This window comes from Fusarium solani (assembly GCF_023522795.1).
Source record: "Fusarium solani strain SB1 chromosome Unknown bctg00000007, whole genome shotgun sequence".
NCBI lineage: Eukaryota > Fungi > Ascomycota > Sordariomycetes > Hypocreales > Nectriaceae > Fusarium > Fusarium solani.
Genome location: NW_027072150.1, coordinates 1,854,479 through 1,874,965, shown reverse-complemented (window position 1 = coordinate 1,874,965; position 20,487 = coordinate 1,854,479). Strand labels below are relative to the sequence as shown.

General features: G+C 49.9%; 9 protein-coding genes across 9 annotated transcripts; 5 read left to right on the top strand and 4 right to left on the bottom strand.

Moving 5' to 3' along the window:
• Positions 1 to 573: 573 nt before the first annotated feature.
• MRS44_011490 (uncharacterized protein) lies at positions 574 to 1,885 on the top strand (the record flags this gene model as incomplete). The annotated part of the gene is made up of 2 exons (XM_046279975.1): positions 574 to 699; positions 758 to 1,885. 2 exons carry the CDS (start codon positions 574 to 576, stop codon positions 1,883 to 1,885), a joined length of 1,254 nt encoding a protein of 417 aa, XP_046134798.1.
• Positions 1,886 to 2,329: 444 nt separating this feature from the next.
• MRS44_011489 (uncharacterized protein) lies at positions 2,330 to 2,859 on the bottom strand (the record flags this gene model as incomplete). The annotated part of the gene is made up of 2 exons (XM_065619754.1): positions 2,330 to 2,629; positions 2,695 to 2,859. 2 exons carry the CDS (start codon positions 2,857 to 2,859, stop codon positions 2,330 to 2,332), a joined length of 465 nt encoding a protein of 154 aa, XP_065475826.1.
• Positions 2,860 to 3,470: 611 nt separating this feature from the next.
• Positions 3,471 to 5,410, bottom strand: MRS44_011488 (uncharacterized protein; the record flags this gene model as incomplete). Its single annotated transcript, XM_046270732.1, has 5 exons — positions 3,471 to 3,848; positions 3,899 to 4,069; positions 4,116 to 4,327; positions 4,378 to 5,227; positions 5,279 to 5,410. 5 exons carry the CDS (start codon positions 5,408 to 5,410, stop codon positions 3,471 to 3,473), a joined length of 1,743 nt encoding a protein of 580 aa, XP_046134799.1.
• A 456-nt stretch (positions 5,411 to 5,866) lies between these two features.
• MRS44_011487 (uncharacterized protein) lies at positions 5,867 to 10,183 on the top strand (the record flags this gene model as incomplete). Its single annotated transcript, XM_065619753.1, has 14 exons — positions 5,867 to 5,945; positions 5,993 to 6,049; positions 6,100 to 6,236; positions 6,286 to 6,368; positions 6,419 to 6,516; positions 6,567 to 6,687; positions 6,743 to 7,127; positions 7,184 to 7,648; positions 7,703 to 7,808; positions 8,107 to 8,500; positions 8,548 to 8,892; positions 8,930 to 9,155; positions 9,193 to 9,698; positions 9,748 to 10,183. 14 exons carry the CDS (start codon positions 5,867 to 5,869, stop codon positions 10,181 to 10,183), a joined length of 3,438 nt encoding a protein of 1,145 aa, XP_065475825.1.
• Positions 10,184 to 10,604: 421 nt separating this feature from the next.
• On the top strand, positions 10,605 to 12,263 carry MRS44_011486 (uncharacterized protein; the record flags this gene model as incomplete). Its single annotated transcript, XM_046270706.2, has 3 exons — positions 10,605 to 10,759; positions 10,812 to 11,307; positions 11,364 to 12,263. The coding sequence occupies 3 exons, from the start codon at positions 10,605 to 10,607 to the stop codon at positions 12,261 to 12,263; spliced, it is 1,551 nt and encodes a 516-aa protein (XP_046134802.2).
• Positions 12,264 to 13,038: 775 nt separating this feature from the next.
• Positions 13,039 to 14,496, bottom strand: MRS44_011485 (uncharacterized protein; the record flags this gene model as incomplete). The annotated part of the gene is made up of 1 exon (XM_046275710.2): positions 13,039 to 14,496. One exon carries the CDS (start codon positions 14,494 to 14,496, stop codon positions 13,039 to 13,041), a length of 1,458 nt encoding a protein of 485 aa, XP_046134803.2.
• Positions 14,497 to 15,614: 1,118 nt separating this feature from the next.
• On the bottom strand, positions 15,615 to 17,191 carry MRS44_011484 (uncharacterized protein; the record flags this gene model as incomplete). The annotated part of the gene is made up of 3 exons (XM_046272637.2): positions 15,615 to 16,145; positions 16,198 to 16,926; positions 16,976 to 17,191. The coding sequence occupies 3 exons, from the start codon at positions 17,189 to 17,191 to the stop codon at positions 15,615 to 15,617; spliced, it is 1,476 nt and encodes a 491-aa protein (XP_046134804.2).
• A 573-nt stretch (positions 17,192 to 17,764) lies between these two features.
• On the top strand, positions 17,765 to 19,043 carry MRS44_011483 (uncharacterized protein; the record flags this gene model as incomplete). The annotated part of the gene is made up of 3 exons (XM_065619752.1): positions 17,765 to 18,016; positions 18,245 to 18,597; positions 18,644 to 19,043. 3 exons carry the CDS (start codon positions 17,765 to 17,767, stop codon positions 19,041 to 19,043), a joined length of 1,005 nt encoding a protein of 334 aa, XP_065475824.1.
• A 777-nt stretch (positions 19,044 to 19,820) lies between these two features.
• On the top strand, positions 19,821 to 20,294 carry MRS44_011482 (uncharacterized protein; the record flags this gene model as incomplete). The annotated part of the gene is made up of 1 exon (XM_046275711.2): positions 19,821 to 20,294. The coding sequence occupies one exon, from the start codon at positions 19,821 to 19,823 to the stop codon at positions 20,292 to 20,294; it is 474 nt and encodes a 157-aa protein (XP_046134806.1).
• Between the last annotated feature and the right edge of the window lie 193 nt (positions 20,295 to 20,487).

Sequence of the window (20,487 nt, the reverse complement as noted above, 5' to 3'; positions counted from 1 at the left end):
TCTAGGTTCATACACCTTGACTTTTATATAATAATTGTGCCTTGGGGCTCGTCGGACACAATATCTGTCAATGACGACAACTACGGGTAGTTTGTCTGAAAGAATACCAAGTGGAACTAAGAAATGGGCCCGTCTGCACGAAACGTCATTTCGGGATTATTACAACGGCAAGACCAAGAGAAAAAAAGCCTAATATTTGCTGCTATGACCGGTCTTGGCCTGGGGAAGCAGTTGTCGTATTTAATATCGTATTGAACACGATAAATAGGACCACCCACACCACCCCGACAACCAATGCGACCACTCAGCTAGTCTACCCTGCATACGTAATCCACATCCCATCCAAGCAGCTGGAAATTAGCCTCCTCAACCCCCGGCAGTTCTCTCGGCGCCCCTGCCTCTCCCTTTCATCATGCGAGTCAGTGCAACCGTCAAGTGGAGGCAAGTTGTTCCATTCCCTCAATGTGGAGTGTCTCACCTCATGTTTAGATTTATCGTACTTCTTCTCTCGCTTCTGCTGATGCAAATAACCATCACCCCCCTTGTCCAACCAACGCCCGCCCGCCCGCCACCATGAGCGAAGGTCAACCTATCGACCATGTGCATTCCTCCTCGCGGTGTCCATGCCGTCCCACACAGCGCAGGTCGCACAAGAAGTCCCGCAACGGCTGCCGCAACTGCAAGCAGCGTAGGGTCAAGGTGAGGTCCTCCTGCAGGCCAAGGCTCTCTGCAGCCCGGCATTCTGACACGCGCACAGTGTGACGAGAACAAGCCCGTTTGCGGCAACTGCTCTCGCTGCTCGATCCCTTGCGATTTTGATCCCGCCAACGCATCTGCCTCCTTGCCGGCTACTAATGCCCCGAGGAGACGTGGTAGGCCCCTGAAGTGGACTTCAAGTCCTGATGATCAGGCTCTTAAATCGGTACATGGCCTGTCCGAGTTACGCGAACCCGACTTATCCGCACCCGGGCCCGAGGTGCCCTTGAATGTTCAAGAGATGCAGCTCTTCTACCACTTCATCACCACCACCTCACTAACACTTGGAGATGACGTCCTCTGGCGTGACAAAGTGCCGCGTCTCGCTTTTGAGCATCATTATATCCTCCGACTCATGCTTGCCATTTCAGCACTTCATCTATCACGGCTACGAGCCATTGAGGCAAGTAAGTACGAAGAGCTCGCCGAGGCTCATGCTTCTGTAGCTTTGCGTCAAGTTACAGAGCTTCTTCCCCATGTCAGTCGAAAGAACTGTTCGGCGCTATACATAGCGACCGTTCTGGTTTGTAATTATACCTTTGCGAAACCGCCAGAAAAGAATCACTTCCTTCTTGTTGCCGAGGGGACCAAGGTTGCTTGGTGGAATCTTTTTCGAGGAGTGCGCATTGTCATTGAGACTATGGGTCTACCAGCAATATTCTCTGGTATTCTCGGCCCCTTTCCTCCAGAAACTACAACAAAGCTACCGCCGATAGAGGACAAACAAGGATACATACCGTGGGAAGGACCAATGTCCAGCCTGGGCGAACTTATCGGCGGCTGCAAAGAACCAGGGCTCGAGAATCTCAAAGGAATCTGCGAAGGACTCATCGATTGTTTCCGTGGTGTATATGGAACTGCTGAAGAGCCCAAGAGCGAGACCCATGGAAAGATGCACATTGTCATGCGCTGGCTATGGCTTTTGGAGGATGACTTCCTTCACCAAGTCAACAACATGATACCTCAGGCTCTTTTACTTTTGGGCCATTTTGCAGTTCTGATCCAGACTGTGGAATGCTTTTGGTTTATGAAAGGATGGGCACATCATATTATAGAGGGTATCCAGCCGCACCTTGACTCGAACTATACTGGGTGGATATCCTGGCCTCAGAGGCAGATAGTACAATGAGACACCGAGTGATTCCCCAGATCGAACCTTCATGGATCCTTCGACGACCTATTTATATTCATGCCTGCCATCGGGCCCTCGGCGGCAATGGAAAACATGGAAATACTTAATATTGTAGCAATTGGTTTAGAGTTTCCAACATTTACACAGGCCATGTGTAGATTCAATCCAAGTGAGTAGAGCAGGCAAAACTCCATTCAACAAAAGGCAAGAAATCACTACTCTACTCACATCCTCTCCATCTTCATACATGCCTATCCAGTTCCTCTTTGGCGGTCCCTCGATCGGTTCTCAACTTCAGCCACAGCCGCCAGTTCTCGCTCTTTTTTTCCCTTTATTATATCGAACCACCACTGAAGCACGCACGTCAAACTATAAAACAAGACAAATAATTAGTTCTGTAACGCTACACAGAGCAAAGAGGAAGAGGAAATGTAGAGAAGCTCACAAATTAAGCAAGGAAAAGATGGCGCAAGCGTATGCAATGCTCTCCAATTCCGCAGCCCACTCAACCCCAACCTTGATCAATTCTCCCACGCCTCGCGGCAAATTTCTATTCGAGTATCTCGATGTCCGAGGTTGAATTGATCTTTGATAAAGGTCAATCTCCGTAGTGTCGGCCCCCATGAACATGAAGACAGAGGCTGTGAGCCACATGGGTGTAGCAAACACCAATCCCCATCGTGCTCGGGCTGTCCAATGGCCGTGAGAAAGGCGAATTGCAGTGAACGGTGATACAATGGACTAAATATAAAACGGGATTAGCTGAGACTGGTACTTTCCCGTGTACGAATTAGTGCAGGACTCACCACGACGAGGTTGCCTATGGCGGCGTCTCTTAGCTGTCCGTGGTCAGTCTTTGCAACGAGGGTTGCAGCAAGTCCAAGAACAACGAGAGAGAAGATAAACTTGGCAACTTCGGCCTTTCCACTTTCTTCGTTAGCTTCCTCTCTTGGTGTTGGCTGAGCTGTCATTGTTGGACTTCAAAGAAAGTAAATTGGTGAAATCAGAAGGATTGTCGTATACTGGGTCTGAGAACTGTACCTGCAACCAACGTGGAATATCCTTGTCACTTATGCAGCGATTTCTCTCCGTTTATATTCGGGTGGCTTGCCTCTGAGCCTCAGTCACCTGGACCGTCAAGTTCCCATGGCTGGCAGCCACAGTCCGCCCTGATGTTCGAGACCCCCAACGCATGGACTTTGGCGCTAAATTAAAGTATAGTGTCTCAGCTTGGCGCCTAAGTTCGCAGCACTTTGTGACAACTCCGTGGAGAAGGTACCAAGCAGTGCCCCCTTTTGGGAAGAATGAGGCTCTGTTAAGGGCCGTGATTAACTTAGTTCGCTTGGGCGCTCTAGGCAGCAAGCGGCGATCAACCTTGGCCGTCCTAGACAAGGACTTTGTCACGAGACGCAATGTGATGGTAAGCAAGAGGAACATACCGAGGTATAAATGTGGCAGGAATGTGTGCGGCATTGAGTCAAGTGCCAACAGTTACTCGCGAATGGTTTCCGTAGTTTATTCCTACAAAATTACTATTTCCATTAATACGAAAAAGAAGAATCTTTCTTTTCTTTTACTTCTTCTATGTGAAATATTGCCAATGCCTTGTCCAGTCAAACCCAGCCTCCTGTTTATTCAACCTTCCTGCGAACGCGCTGACAGGTTCTTGGTTCTCTACCTCGGCGATGTATGCTGCCGGGCATTCCAAAAACCACATCTGCGGCTGAGACTCATAAAAATCATCAAACCTTTTCTGAAGCGCCAACTTTAGACTGTTTACACTTCCATCGGGATGCAAACTTGTCCAGGGCCTTATGCAGGTCTGGCCCTTGCACGTCTTGAGGACCATGATGAGGGCATTTAGGCGCAAGAGTACCTGCTCCAGGGGGCGACCAGAAAGCTGATATTCTGAGCGTAACTTGCTGGAGGCTGCAATGTTTAGAGTTTGATGAGGATCAGACTGGTCATCATTAGGTACGTTCTCCCTCTTCTTGGCTCGGTGGCACATACCTGGAGGTCAAAGAACTCCGTCTCATTCGTACACCAAACTGAGTAGTAAAGACTGTACTCTTCCGCCACAATTCTCAGCCCCTTGAAAGTGTTGTTCAGATAAACGTTTTGCCAAACGCCAGCCTCGCGATGCCGGTCGCTGCGACCGCCGTAAATTCCCTCTGGGACAGCCTAGAATAATGAGCATCTGGTATTCACAAAAGATGGAACGACTTACGGCACCCCAGTACTCAATCGCAGCATGCTCATGTCTGCCTGCATGGATCTTTGGATCTCCCAGCGGCATGATGGCCCCATCGGTATCCTTGTCAACGCCGGCGATTTGGAGAAGGGTTGAGGAAACGTCTGTGTGAGTGGTGACCACGTCGACAGACCCCCCCGCAGGGATACCTGGGCCGCGAACAAAAAAGGGAATGTGAATATCAGTGTCTAAATAATATCAGCATCGTAATTCTTCACGAGAAAAGTGGCATTCATACCATAGCCACACTCTTTCCCAGGATTCATTCGGTGCTGCGAGATGTGATATCCGTTATCTGTTGTGTAGAAGATATATGTATTCTCCAGTTGTCCAGCTTTCTCAAGACGGCCAACAAGTTCAGATACCATTTCATCAACTGACTGAAGCGCCCGAAGTCGCTGTCGTTGATAGTGATCATTATACGTCAAGGTTGTCTCGTTCAGTAGAGGCAGATCCCCAACCCAACCAGCTGCTCCGTCGATCGCCGTGTTGAAGCTCTTTTCTCTGGGAATGACATAGTCGGAAAACAGATGCTGATGTCTCGGGGCAGACTTCGGTTCTTCCAAGTACGAGAGATCTCGTTCCGTATCAATGACCCAATTGGAATGAGGTGCGATTGGTGAGACTGTCAGGAAGAAGGGGTCCGCCTCTGCCAAAGCTTCATCCAGCCAAGCAAGAGCCTTCTCAGCGATGACATCCGTTGAGTACTGGCCTGCATAGCTCACGGGCTCTTCACCGTTGTGTGTAATCTTGGCGTTCCAGTATTGATAGGTGAACGGATCAAGAAGAAAGTCAGAACCATTGAAGCCTTTGGCATAGGGCTGGTTGAAGTTGTCGACGGTGTGAAAGTTCCATAGCTTGCCAGTGTAGTAGGTATTGTATCCGGCTTCTTGCATCCAAACAAAGAGATTATCGTCATTGATTCCTTGCTGGACAACTTTGGGATATCCTCCGTGAGGTGGGGATACGTTGGTCACGTTGTGGTTGTGAGCAGCTTGACCTGTCCAGAGAGTAGCCCGAGAAGGGCAACATAGCGCTACGGTACAAAAGTGTTGGTTGTAACTCGTACCCTCGTTGACGATCAGGTTCTAGAATAACTTGTTAGTTGACTTCGGTCCAGCTGGGTATGTGATACGAACCGTAAGGTGAGGCATGTGCTGGACACTCTCCATATGCAAGTCCTGATCATCGGTCAAGATGAAGACAATGTTGCGCCGGCTGCATAGCGCGGCCTGCACAAAGAGCAATAGCCCAGCCGTGAGTGCAAACATGTTGAGGGCAGTGTTGTAGAGGAATTAGTGGTGAGATCGACATCGCCAGTTGAATTGCCAATTCTACATAAATCACCTAAATAAGGCTAGACAATATCCTCGATATTGAGCCCACTCAATAATGTCGCAGGGTCGATGGTGCAATCGAAACCTGTCCGATGGGTGACTCCGATCGCCGATGCGCTCAAGTTCCGATGGGGCCGACGGCTCCGATGCCCGACGGTCGGCCGGCGCCGATTGCATCGGAGCGGCGGGTTTTTGACATCCTTGTTCCATAGCAGCCGATGCTGCATTGGCTTTACTAGGTCATTTTGTGCCACAGCTGTCGGCAGTGAGGGACACAGCAAGGGCATTCTCCAATTCGAAAAATATTGCAGAATCCTAGATACTTTTGCTCCGAATTGTCCACCCAAGCCCAAGAGTCGAATACGCTATTCCCTTTGCTGAATAGCCAATATGGTTGCGCAAAAGAACAACACGATCGTTGAGGTGGACGAACAAACTCCCCTGTTATCGCCTCATCGTGATGATGATAGTAGGTGAACAAATCCTAGAAACCGGGCCTGCATTAACAGACTACAGAAGATGAAACACCAGCGTCAAACATTACGTTGGTGGTCTTTCCGATCCTTCTGGCGGGTAGGTATTCCATACTTCACCAAAGAGCCTTGTTTACTGAATTATACTAGGCATCTTCTTGTCAAACGTCGTTTCTTCTGTTGTAATTGCGACTAATCAGCGCATCGCGTCTGAGTTCAACGCCTTGTCTTCTGCGGCGTGGCTCTTGACCATCTACACGCTGGCCCAGTCAGCGAGCCAACCCTTGGTGAGAACAGGAGGCCTTATTGAGAAATGCATGCTTACTATGTGTATAGTATGGGAAGCTGAGTGATATTTATGGAAGAAAAGTCTGCCTGGTCTTTTGCTGGATTGTCTTCGGAATAGGCTGCCTGCTCGTGTAAGTCAAGCACTCTCAAAGATGGTAACGACACTCACTCTTTCTTACAGCGCAGTTGGTCAGAGCTACTGGCATCTACTTCTAGGGCGCGCCATCAGCGGAATAGGAAGCGCTGGAAAGATTGCGTTGACTTCAATAATTGTTGCTGGTGAGTTGCACTCCCGGATTGGCTACGTACCAGCTTGCTCAAGTGTATAGACGTGATTCCGCTGCCGAAAGTGGCGCAGTATCGAGGCTATGTCAACTTGACGGCCACAATAGCCCGGTCCCTTGGAGGACCGATTGGAGGATGGCTTGCTGGCAGCGTTGGCTGGCGTTGGTGAGTTTGCCAGAGGCGCGTGCCCAAGCTGTCGACGGGACTAACTCCAACGCAGGCCGTTCCTTATCCAGCTTCCCGTCGCGTTATCTGGGCTTGCTCTTGTGCTTTGGAAACTACCCGAGCCCAAGGAAACAGTCCTTCAAGAGGATGCGGACTCACAACCCGCCGGGTCCAAGATATCCCGAGTCGACTTTGCAGGCGCAGCAATGCTCGTTGCTACTGTTCTCACCGGTCTTTTGTCGTTGGACTTTTGTACCAAGCATGGTCTGAGCCTCGTCGTCTACAGCCTGGTTGGTGCATTTGTGCTGTCACTATTCCTTTTCTGTGCCATAGAAAAGTATTACGCAAAAGAGCCAATCTTACCTCTAGAGCTCATTTTCAAACGAGAGGTTCTGACATCGTACTCGATCGTCTGCTTCCAGGCGGCTGGCCAATTTGGAGTTTGTAGCCCTCATTTGCAATTTGGGCGACGCAATAGATGCTAATTTTATGTCAGTTGCTCTACACAATTCCCATTTACTTCCAAGTCATCGGGCGGGAGTCCATTGCCTCTAGTAGCAGTCGCATTGTCCCAGTTGTAGTAGGCAACGCATTCGGGACAATCACGAGCCAGCGACTAATCACCAAGACACAACGGTATAAAGGACTGACAGCTTTCGGAAACCTTGTCGGCCTAGTTGGGTTCTCTCTGATCTTTCTCCGCTGGAGAGGAAGTACACGGTGGTTTGACGCATTGCTTGTCGCCCTACCCGGTACCGGTATGGGCGTCATACAATCCACGACTTTCGTGCATCTTGCAGCGTCTCTGGACCGGTCTGAGATTGCCATTGCTGGGGCATCGTGGTTTCTTGCGCAGAACATTGGGGTTTTGATGGGTGCGAGCATATCCACAGCTACGATCAACTACGCTCTCAGACATGGACTTGAGAGACTTTTACGCGGGGTCGAAGGTCGAAACGAGGTATGTTGAAACGTGAGATGTTTTCTGCACCACTGAAGTGCTAATTATGTCAAGATCATTCAGAACGTAACATCAAACGTCGAGTATACCCAGAACCTCCCAGATCATCTGTGGGTTTTGGTGTCCAAGGCGTATATCCGGGCGATTGCCTGTTCGAACAGTACGTCAATTCACACCTAAGAGATAGTTCGCGTGCTAATTCCCTATGTGAAAGTTCTGTCTGTGGGATGCATCACTTTGGCATTGGTTGTCACTCTCACCATGCGGGAGAAGCCATTGGGAGGGTGAGCTACCGGGGCACAGGTGACCTCGTGCAGGTGGAAGACAGATACAGATGAAGCCAGGATGGATGGTTACAATTGCGGCTAGAAGCACCACAAAATGCGGGGAAGAGTTTCTCACGTCCAATTGGTTTAGGGCCATAGGTAGAAATAAAAGCATTGCTTCAATAGGTTTAGCCCCATATTGTGATCGCGGTCAAATGACGCTATTTCGGCTCTTCGTTGCGACATCGCCAACGTCCCTCAAAACAGTCCATAGCCCCGACAGTAGACAAGATTGGTGTTCACCATTCGGCGGGAAAAGTAGCAACGCAATGGAGACCGGCGGCGTGCAAAAGAAGCGAGGTGCGACTGTCAAGGCTTGTCTCCGCTGTCACCGACGAAAACAACGATGTGTCGGCTTCCCCGCGTGCTCGAACTGCGAAGCCGCCAACATCCCTTGCAGCAGAATCTCCACACCCTCAATGAGACGCCTGGGGACTCTTTCGAAGGAGGAGCTTCTCAACAGGATCGAAATATTGGAAAACCAAGCATCTAGCCGAGCGACTTATGACGGGGCGAGCCCGACCTTGTCACAGCAAGATGATGATTGGGATCCAAGCTACAACTCAACTCAAGAACCTCCACAGGAGAGGACGAGACAAACACCACGATTCTCTCCCGAAATTCTACGACATTACCTACCACAAGAGACTCTCAGCAGAGAAGTGTCGCTATCAGTAATGAGCAACAAGGGACACATCAGGAGACGATATGGAAGACAGATCCAGAGATTCGACGGCAAATATTGACGACATATCGAGAGAGCATGCACCGGCGCGTTCCGTTTTGCGACTACACCGAGATCCTCCAGACAAATGAGCAAGGCCCCGGCGGTATAGTATTGACAGATTCGGATCGAATCAAGCTGCTCCGACTTTACATGTCATGTGCCATCGGAGCGGCAGTCATGCAACTCACCGTGTTTCGCCGGACCGCGGCCAGAAACCTACTTCACCAGGGCACTGGAGATCCGAGATTCAATCGAAGAGATGGACTTGGCCACCCAGACTGAAGTTCTTCTCTGGATTGTCTCTACAAGCTCCGCGCCTGTTTCTCCTCCGAGGTCTGGTATCTCATCGGATCAGCTGTCCGCACAGCTATCGACGCCGATCTGCATCGAGAACATCACTACACCACTCTCTCTACTGTGGCGCCGAGCGGCATCGATGTTTGTTCTGGGCTGTGTATGTCATAGAGAGAAACATCTGCTGGTCTCTCAAGCGCCCCTTCAGCCTTTCAGATCACGACATAGATGCAAAGCTACCCCCACCTACGACGCATTCAATACTCTCAGGCAGTGACAGCGTTGGTCGTCCAGAGTCGCAAAGCGAATCGCAAAGACCCCTCGACACAAGAGTCTTTATCTCCATAATCCAGCTTGGCAGGATCAACTCGAATGCTTTCACTCAGCTATACCGAGTTGATCGAGAATCGATAGACCGAGAGCAAATACCTCCCCTCCTCGACCGTTTATACCAGTTCGAGGCCTCTTTACCTGACTACAGTTCTCCCGATTACGACTTTTTACAGTTACATGTAAAGAAATCAGTTTGCATACTTATCGAACCACTCCTTTCCACGTTGCATCACTCGGACTACCTGATCAAGACTTGTCTGGAGGCGGCAGGCAGCGTGTGTCAGCTCTTCAAGAAGCTTCGTCTGAAGCGGTGTCTCGGGTATTCCTTTACCATGATCAACTCGGTCTTTGTGGCTGGGACTACAATATGGTGAGTTTATGAACATGAACTCTGGACGACTGCAGACTGACATGACAAGTTATGTTGTATCCAAAGTCCCCAGTCTCTGGACCCCAGCGAGAGCAAATGACCTTCGCGTTTGCTCATCATCACTATACGCCGCGGCGGAGCGGAACCCGGCCATCCGCAAATACTGTGATACCTTGGACGCCATCATTGAGGCAGTCTCGGAATACGTCGAGCAAGTCTTAAGCACTCCCGGACCTTTCACTAGCACTAGAAGCGCCATCAGCTCTCCGGCTGAGGACAAGAGTCCCCGCAACGCCTTTGAGAAACTTGGTCATTCTCTCAAGGAGCTCAAATTTGAGTTCCCTTCTCATGCTTACCCGGAATATCGCCTGGAGGATGGGTACTCGGAAGCAGCCTTTGTGCATGCGGACCTCAACTTGGATGCGATTGGCATCTTTGGGGATGTTGACTTGTCTTCGATCCAGCATTTATTCACGGTCAATTGACTCCCAGAATAATACAAGTTGAATAAACAATACAAAAAACCTCTTCGAAACTTCTTGTGCTTCATATGGCTCTTGAGATCAAGCATCTGCTTGAGTCTTGGGGTGACCCTTAGCGCCATTCCCCATCTTGCGTCATCTGCCACCGTTTTGATGCCATCGCTCATCTCCAATTCTGTTCATCGGCCATCGGAAACCACCTTCCTATGGCCGATGGCTGCCGATACTGACATTGATGCGAGTTTGGGGTTTTCCATGCGATGCCACAACAACACCAAAGAATTGCGCCATCAACCTAGGATTGAGCTATCGCGTCTTGGCTAATGCAGTCAGGACTTATAGAAGGCCGGATGTCGGCAATCTATACCAGACAAGACAACAGATCAGTCAGTCCCGAGAAGTGTTCAGGCCTGGCGACAATACAATGGTCACTCAAGTTTCTACCCAGCTAAAAGCCGCCACTCCAGTCGAAGCTTCGCCTAACATGTCAACGGAGAAGATCCCCCATGACCAACCGTCTTCGGAGGCTCTCATAGTTGCCGATTGGACTCCCAAAGCCGAAGCCAGTTTACGAAGAAAGTCAGTGCAATCCACGTCCCCTCAACACTGGCCGACAACTAACCAATGTTAGACTTGACTTTACCATCCTGCCCATGCTCATGTTAGGCCTCTTTGCTCTTCAGCTCGACAAAGGAAACCTCTCCTACGCCTTGACGACAAGCTTCACAAAAGACCTTGGCATCGACAACAACAACGTCAACTATGGAAACCAACTCATGCTCGCCGCCATCGTCGTCTTTGAGATCCCCTTCAACATGGTTCTTTCAAGAATTGGACCCGCTCTTTGGCTCACCATCCAGATCTTTGCCTGGGGAACCGTTGCGACAGCTCAGACGGCGATTCATAACCTGGCGGGCTTTTATGCGACGAGGTTCATTCTGGGTATGTGGGAGGCTGGATATCTCGCTGCATCCTTGACCATTCTGGCGTCGTTTTATACCAGAAGAGAGATGGCAATGCGAGTAACTCTGGTGTACATTGGCAATTACTTTTCCAGTGGCATCGGTGGCCTCCTTGCAGGTGCCATCTTTAAAATTCCAGAGTCATCGGGATTACAGAAGTGGCAGGTATGTCTCCCCTGGCCATGTAACTCACACCATCACTGACACTAACTTGCTCGTAGTGGTTGTTTCTTATCGATGGGCTCTTTACCTTTGTCGTCGGGATCATGTTCATCTTCTTGATGCCTCGATCAACAGACAACACTACCCCTCTCTGCGGTCTTCAAAGCCTCAACTTCTTCAACGCCGAAGAGCGCCGTATCCTCAACGATCGAGTAATTCTCGACGACCCTCGCAAGACGGTCCGCCTCGAAGGCATCGGCCCCAAGAGAGTCCTACAGATTGTATTCACGAGCTTCCGCATCTGGGGCCATTTTGGCGTCAATGTTATTTCTCTCACACCCAAAGGAGGGCTCGGGGTATATTCACCCACCATCATCAAGAACCTGGGGTTTGATGCCACTACTGCCTCGTTCCTCTCTTCTGTTCACAACTTCGGCGTCTGCATCTTCGCCATCACCGTCGCCTGGATCAGCGACAAGACATCACGCCGAGGTCTTTTATGTCTGATCTGCGCAGTCTACTCAATCATCTTTTCTGGAGTTCAATATGCAGTCGTGAGGAGCAGCGATGTGTGGCTCAAGTACGCTATTCTCACTGTGCTCACCTCTGGAATGGCAGTCTCCCAGAGCATCAACGATGCCTGGTTCAGCGTCAACACGGCTCATCCACAGGAACGATGTATCGGCCTTGCCCTCGCTGTCGCTGGCTCAAACCTCGGTGGTTTGTGCGGGCAGAACATCTTTGTCAAGAGCGATGCGCCGTACTACTACCATGGATTTCTCAAGGTGCTCTGTATTTATGCCGGAAGCGTGGTGCTTATTGCTGGGCTGATGTTTTACTACTGGAACGAGAACCAGAAGCTTGCTAAGGAGACAATTGCGGGAGAACTGGTCACTGAGCATGGAGTATCGGAGCTCAGCCGAGATGGTGGCAAGTCAAGGGTCAAGAATCAGCTGTAAGACTTATGACGAGCCTACTCGAGACAACGAGAGACAGAAACACATTAGCCACAGGAGCAAGCCTTTGCCCAGCCACCGACCTTCGTATTAGTCGTAGAGATGCAACAGAGAGTATTGTTCCAGGCCTCACGCCACAAGAAGGTAGGTGATTTGTACAACAAGTGGAGACAGGTGAGATAAGCGTCCCTTTTATATCCAACAGTCTAAGCAAATATTCTATATGTATAACACATACAAAGACATTATGAATCCATACGGGTTCTCAGGAGGAGCTCAACCACAACGTCAAAAAGAAGCGAATATAAAGGCACCTTTAAACTAGTTGAGGTGTTTTCGAAATTTGACAAGGTTAACAAGGTCCGAACATGCGGATCATACAAGGCCGCCGCCCACTTGAACACCAATAGGAGAACAAACTGGTTTTGCTGGTTCATGGCGTTTTCACTGCTCAAGGCACCACTACTTCTTTGTTTGCTTCACACTCACAACCGCACCTTTACTTACGCCACTTCTATAGGAAAATTGATTGTTCTGAAGATTATCCTCTCGCGCTCTAAATGAAAGTTGCTGTGCTGGTCCTCAGCCCCATGAACCTATCCTCTTTTGCCATTACTGCGCCCAGTTCCGCATGTTGCTCTCCGCATCTAGCTACCCTGAGCATCCTTTCCCAGCAATTTAAACCTTTTGTATCCAATGTTTAGCTGGTGGTAGCACCAAGACCTTGCAAGCATAGTGAAGGACCCCAACCAATCAGGTCTTGATTGGCTGTATTTGATTAGAAAAAATTATTCAGATGATCCTGCCTCCTCGACGGCGGACACCCTCCATACTGCGGCATCCCGATGAACCCTGACCGATCAAGATGACAAGAGATGCGAGGGCCCTGGTCGAGATGCTCAAACTCTGCAAACTCGCTGCAAAACTGAGCCTGGAACGGGGAATTTGGCACCCGGTTCCGCGCCACGGGCACCTTCGGACACTGGCTGACAAAGTGAACCACTCCCGCGCCATCCTGGTGGGACATCTGAACCAGCCGCTCAAACGACGCCTTGGACATGTTGGCTCCCCTGCTGGAGCAGTAGTCGAAGATGGAATGGAAGGTCCCCGTCTCGAGGGTTATCGGCCCCAGGGATAATTCCCGGGGTTTAGTTCTTTCGAGGATATTGAGGAGGTCGGGCGAGTTGGCGGTGAAGCCGCTGATACTCAGGCGGTTCAGAACAGGCAGTGTCTGCAACCTTGCCACGCGCTGCAGAACCTCCCAGTCGTGGTACGGGACCCGGGTGGCGATTTTACGGTATCTCAGATCCAGGTCCTCGAGTCGGGGACATGCCGCCAAGACTTTTGCCAGGCCGTCAAAGTTGCGCTCCTCCTGCCACTGGGCTGCTTCGATTATGCCAAGGCCCCTTCCTACCAGGCCGTCGTCCGACGGGTCCCTGAGGTTTTTGAACAAGACGCGGGTGCAGATATTGACTGATAGAGATGTAAGAGTGGACAGGGAGTCGGCCAGACCTGGGTCGCTCCAGTTGATCATGTTAAGCTGTTCGGAGGGCAGGCTGCACTCTTCCATATTTGGGCCGTTGAAGATATTGAGATGTTTGAGTTTCAAATTACTGGCGGCCAGTGCTCGCAACGACTGGTCGAATAGCTCAATTGCGCATTGCCACGCGGTCCTTGATTGTGCGAGGTGTGTTGCAGCGCGCAGGACGTTGTTAGGCAGGTTGTTGTTGATTCTTAGTTCTAGCGAGAGCGATAGGAGGCCGTCGACGCTGTGGGGTTTGGCAAGCCCGTTATATGCTTGTGTGAGCAGGCTAGTCATCTCCTCTTGGCGTGGATCGAGCTGAGATGTCTGGGTTCTCTCGGCCTCCTTGTCGGCTACGCCAACGAGGCATAGCCTTCGTACGCAAGAGCGGAAGCCTCCCGCCTGGACATTAACTGTGAGTTCTTGCAAGGCATCGGCTGTCATTACGACATGCTGCGTGTAGAAGAATGTCTTGAAGTGAGATTCGGAGCTTTTGTCTGACAGAGCCTTGCAGGCGAGGCGAAGGCTGCGGATATCTTTGAGTGGTAGCAGTCTGACAATCAACTCGATGACCTCGGTTGGGAGGGTTTCCAGCGAGGATGGCATGGTCACAGTGGAGATGGAACTTGGGATCGTATTGGTGAGAGTTGATGGGGTCTTGGATGAACTGAGAAGGATGAGGTTGAAACGGTAGAGGGGAAGAAGCTGCCTCATGATGTGATTCTCACGTGACATGTGAGGTGGGAAGTCGCTGATGCCTGGAGTGGGCCTCAGTCTCCGAAGGGAGCAAGGCAACTTGTCTCTATTGAGGTAGCTGAGAAAGTCAGAATTAGGATTCTTTGCATTGGAAAAATCGACGTGTAAAACGTTTACCAGATCTTGACCTATAACGAAATTGAGTGCTTTTTATAGTGGTTAGATATACCATCTGGCGGTGACGGTCGATAGATCATACTCGAGATAATAAGAGATAGAAGCATATTAGCTACAGGAGTAAGTCTTACCCACCCGCTGACCTTCCTATTAATCCCAGAGATGCAACATAGAGTATTATTCCTATGTTAGCATGGGGATATAATGCTATGCTGTATTAATAATGTGTTATTTGTTACAGTTGAAGCCCTCGATGCGATGACTGAGCCAGAAGACTGAGTATTGTTCCAGGCCTCAAGCTACGACAAGGTGGGTGCTTCTTGCGACAGCTTTGTAACGAGTTTATTTTATATTGCAATTTTGAGTGTAATTGCTACTACTTTCAACTGAAGGAGTAGGTTGCCAACACCGGGGCTGCAGGGGGCATACCATGTTGCGTGACACAAGAAGGGCTATTCTTAGGTCGACTGATATACCGAATGTAAGATCATTGTAAGCGCTTCTGATAAGTATTTACCCCGAAAGCACAAGCCATGAGTTATTTTTAACCCTATTTGTGAGCAGCGCGTAAGCATATAGGCTATTCTAGATACGAAATTTGATCAAGACCGCACCAAGAATCTACCACCACCCACTCATACGTACTCCCTGTTATCAAAGCCCTATAGACAGCCTCTTATTACCGTTGGATTTTGTATCCAATCCAACGGGTTATTTAAGCGAAATCTCACACATCTCTCACATTCTCCAACCAAGTCCACCGCCCACCATAAACAACGTCGTCAAACCTCTCAACCCGCGAAGACAAGGATTAAATAGACTTTTCAACGCTAAGGGGCAATCACGTGCTGCGCCACAGGATGCTCAAATACTTTTCTCATCTTCAAGGTATTACTATCGTAAAACAAGTACTTATCACGTCTATATCAACCACCAGCCACATACACCAACCGCCTCCACTACGCACCCACCTCAAAGTCCTTCTCTAGCTGCTCCTGGAACTTTTCCCACTGCCCCTTGAGCTTGCAAGCCGAGGTCCAGTAATTCCCCTTCTCATCCTTACCCAAGATAAAGAACCCATCCACAGGCTTAATGGGACCATGGTTCTCCTGCACATACACAGGTCGACACGGTCCATTACCACTCTTGAGCGCCGGTGAAAAGTCCAGGTCAAACAGGCCTGCTTTTGACCAGTTGGACAATCCCACCTGCGCCATGTTTCCATCTCCGAAGATGACTATTGGAAGTCCCATGCCGTGTTGGCGAACCAGCGCAAAGTAAGCCTCATGTTGTGCACGAGTTCCTTGTTCGTTGATTGCGCGTCGGACTTGGCGTGCGACGTAGCTTAGGGGTTTTGTCGTGATGTCTTTGGCTTGGAGGAGGATATTTGCCCAGCCGAATGCGTTGCCTACGTATGGGCGCTCAGAGGATGGGGGGATGAGGTCGTTTTCGAATGCCTTGCGCAGGGACATGGCGATGGAGATGTTGACCTGGTTGCAAGTCAGCAAAAGAAGATTGTTTAGACAGACAATGGCGACTTACTGGTCTATCTGGACTCATATTCAGAGGTGTAATGACACATCGCATGATCCAAGCCGTCAAAACGTCATTCTCGGTCAGAAAAACTTTTGACACATCTTCCCCATTTGCAACCGCCTCTTCCCGCAGTTCGCCCAAAGCCTTGTCATGCTGCGCCTGCCAGTACGTTTGCGGTACACAAACCATACGATTCTCCTTCGCCCTCAGGAGCATATCGACACCATAGCCTAGTCCCCACTTGAGCATGCCTCCAAGTCCTACCCGCGTCTTAGACAAGACGTGTTCTTCTGTCGTAGGACGAGTACCCTTGGCCAGAGCATCAAAGGGATCGGGGTCTATTTCGCAGGGGTCTGGGATATCGTCTTCGTCCCCCCACAGCATATCATTCCAGCCCTCGACGACATATTGCATGCCCAGTGCATCAAACGCGACGTGCTGCCATTGTAGTGTTACAATCGTGGTGTCGGTAAATGAATTGACTCGTAGACCCAGGACTGGGCGATCAGCTGTCAAGTAGTCCGAGATTCCTCCTGGAGTATATCCCGGCCCCCATGCCAGTTCTTCCAAGTCGTCCGGGTCCGATACTACGGCTGGTCGATCGCTCGGTCGAGGTATCTTCGAAGCTGCGGGATGTGACGATGCAGGCATGTTGTGATCGACGTGAGAAAAGGTTATTGCGGGTCTTTCCGCCGTGAATTCGGTGGGTATGTGCCATTCAATGTTACCAGAGGCCTACGAGACAGTGTTAGCGGGGTCGTGGAGTAGTTTGAAGTTTTCTCACGTTCTTCCTCAACCTTCCTCCGAGTCGCTCCCACCCTTTCCGCTTCACAAGCCCCTCGAGAGATCTATGAAGCTTCTCAGGGTCCAGGACCCCATCAAACACGATGGACACAGCCATGTTATTTCCCTGGACCAAAGGGCTGTTCTCGAAGAAGTGGATCGGTCGTACCCGATCGCTCGGGACGAGCTCCACGGCTGGGGAGGATCCGAACCACATATTGACGCTGTCGTTGGGAATGTTCTTTTCCTTTCGCTTACTGCCAACGTTTCGTTTCCCAAGACTTGGATCAGGGACACAGCCATGTCAAGTATCTTCCCACAGACAACATTCGGGTTCCTGAAAGGCCCCGAGTCCGTGGCCAGGGGACTGTTGGGTTCGCATAGGACAAGGATAAAGCCATGCACGGCAGGGTCTAGGGCTGTTGGCGCGTATCAGCTTTCCGTTTTAGCCGCATCCTCCCTAGCTAGTGACGATTAAAGCTCGTCAACGGCCCTTGTCCGCTCAGGGTCTAAGCTAGCATTGCGACATCGGGTTGCCAGTGATTCGTCGCGGGAATGGGGATGATATGGGGCCGTGATACATTAGCTGCTTGGTTTGGACGATCAATCAGTCCCTGGCGTGGTTTTGATCCTTCAGAAATCTGGGCAAAATTCTTGCATGGCTCCATATTTTCAAGGACGAGTAAAAGGAGTGCATGTCCTCACGCCAGTTTTTTGCGGATAAACATGTCCTTCCTTCCAGAAGTTTGTTCACGTCTGTTTCTTTCGTCAATCGGCCTTGAAGACGAAGATGACGACCGAGATGCCGAGTCAGGCTGACCTGGCGAAAACGCCGGGGATGCTGCCCCCAGGCGACCAGATACCAGATTTTGATGCACCCTACAACTCACTACAGATCGGAACCGTCATTTCCTTTGCGGTGACCTACTTCTTTGTGACGGTCTTTCTTGGCCTCCGATATTTTCAGTCTTTCAAGCTAATACAAAAAATTGAGATTGATCTGGGTAAGTCCTCCGCTAGCAACGTTCAACTCCAGCTAACGGTGAGCAGTCATTATCACGATATCATATGGCGTCGCGATGGCCTATTTTATTACCATGGTCCACTGTCAGTTTCGTATATATCTGATCCGAACGTATTCTAACCCAGAATAGTGATGGGCTATGGCTGGGGGAAGCACCTCTGGGATGTGTCTCTGGCACAACTTATCGAATTCAACAAGGCAAGTCAATGGCAAAGCGCCATTTCAATCGGCTACTAACAGCAACAGGGCCTCCTCGCCAATACCCTCTCCTATCTCATCACGCCTTCCGTCACGAAAATTGCAATCCTCGCAATCCTCTTCCGCATCAACCCCTCGATTCCCTATCGCTGCGTCGTCGTCGCCATCGCCGTCGCCATCTTCACATACACACTGGTTCTTTGCATCGTCGCCGGCGGACCATGCAACCCGCTAAAGGAGGGGACTTTGCAATGCCTTCAGAATGTTGCCTTGTCGCACGCCGTGCTCAACATCGCGAGTGATTTTGCTGTCGTGGTGGTACCAATTCCGACCATTCATGGTCTGAATCTGTCGTTCAAACAGAAGCTTTCGGTTGGATCTATTCTCGCGGCCGGATCCTTGTAAGTCTCACCAGGCGCGATAAGTCGAGGTGCTAATGATTTGTAGCGTTGTCATTTGCTCCATTGCCCGACTACCTTACGTCCTCGTCCTCAGTAAAACTCAGGACGCCACCTACACCCAAGCAATCCTTGGTATCTGGTCAATCGTCGAGATCAACCTCGGCATCATCTGTGCTTGTGCGATGCGTCTCAAGCGACTTGTCACGACGTATCTGCCCTCATTCGCCGTCTTCTTCTCACGGTCCAGGGGTGGCAGTCAGTCATGGAAGAGCGGTGCGCTCCGGATAGACAACAGTGACGGAACCCATTCGCATCAGCTTCATAGTATGAAGAGAGCGAACACTGGCGATGGTGGGAATGGCGGCGTGCAGGTATTCAAGACTTACGAAATTGATGTGGAACGGAGTAGAGGGAGTAACAAAAGCACAGAACACATAATACCTTAGCTGGGCTGTTTTTAGTATGAGATTTAAAAAGCCTGGTTGTTTTAGATAGACGTTAATAAAGTAGTAAAATCAGTCACTTCGTTGCGTTGGGGAGGTTGGCCGACCATGCCCAAGAACGCGTTCAGCTGGCTCTAGGGTACGGCGCCGTTGATGAAGCCAGGTCTTGTCGGCATGGATCACTTGTATCTTTCTAAAATAATTAAGGGAAGTGAGTCTGGATCCTGTAAATCGATGGTAAATTACGTATTATTTAATTTCTTGAGTGACATCTGGAAGCTGCATTTCCTAAACAACCTTCATACAAACTGGATGGTTGTCTGCATATTTTCGAGCAAGCACTGAGCTTCGAAGAGCGATGAACAGCTCCACTACAGGGATCCAATTATCAACTATATAGGTACGCAGGGAGTGTCATTCACGTGCCAGAAAAGGGCAATGTGCGTATAATTCTTGAAATTTACTTTTTATTAGACGATGTCAATACTTAGTGATGAGACGAAAGAAACGGTAGGTGGGCTAACCTAACGTCTCGATGGTGAAGCCCTTCAGAACTTATCAAGTCGTTAGTAAGGCAATAGACTTCATAGAAACGTGCAAATCTAACAATAGAACTCTAGAAACTAGTTTTTCATGTGTTGGGAAGTAGGTTGTAGATAGCTTCTGCCTTTGAATCAGGATTAGTCATCAAGCCTAGTGAGCAGAAATTTAGATGCATTATTTTTCTCACCCAAACCCAACAACCACCAACAATCACATCAACCAAACCGACGAGCCAACATGTCAGCCCAAAATACCACCAGCAACGCTGACGCAAGCAAACCAACCCTACCAGCCAATGTCTGCATCTTTTCACCGAAAAAGCCCTCAGCAGTCAACGCTTTGCTGGGCGCGCGTGTCTTTACACGCCTCGTCGCAAGTGCCAGCACCAAACCAGCACAGCTCGCAGCGGCCATCAAGTCATACCAAGGAGCAGACGAGAGTTTCTGCCTCGTTCACGGCGATTCAGTCCTTATCTTTGACGGAGGCGAAGGAGACAAGCAGGGTGACGAACTGGATGACGTTCACCACGAGCATTTCCGTATCGTCTGCCTAGCTCTCAAGGAACATGATATCGGCTTGGACGTGGCTGGATGCATACATGATGCCGGTAATGCTCTCGGGGCTGGGTTCCAGCTTGACAAGTTGAATGATGGAGCGGCGTTGGTTATCGACCTGGTTGAAGTGGACGAGGACAGCGATGATGAGGATTAAGTTGCTTAAGGGAAACCCCCATAAAAGAGTTAAAAGAGTTCTATGCTTGCTTCGTTGGGTGGCGTTGAATCTGTACAAGTGCAACCGACCCTGGTGAAATTTCCCAGATCACACCGTCGTTGTCTCTAGAACAACACAAATCTCATTTGGCTGGGGCAAAAGAATCATACAAAATAAATATTATAGTGATATT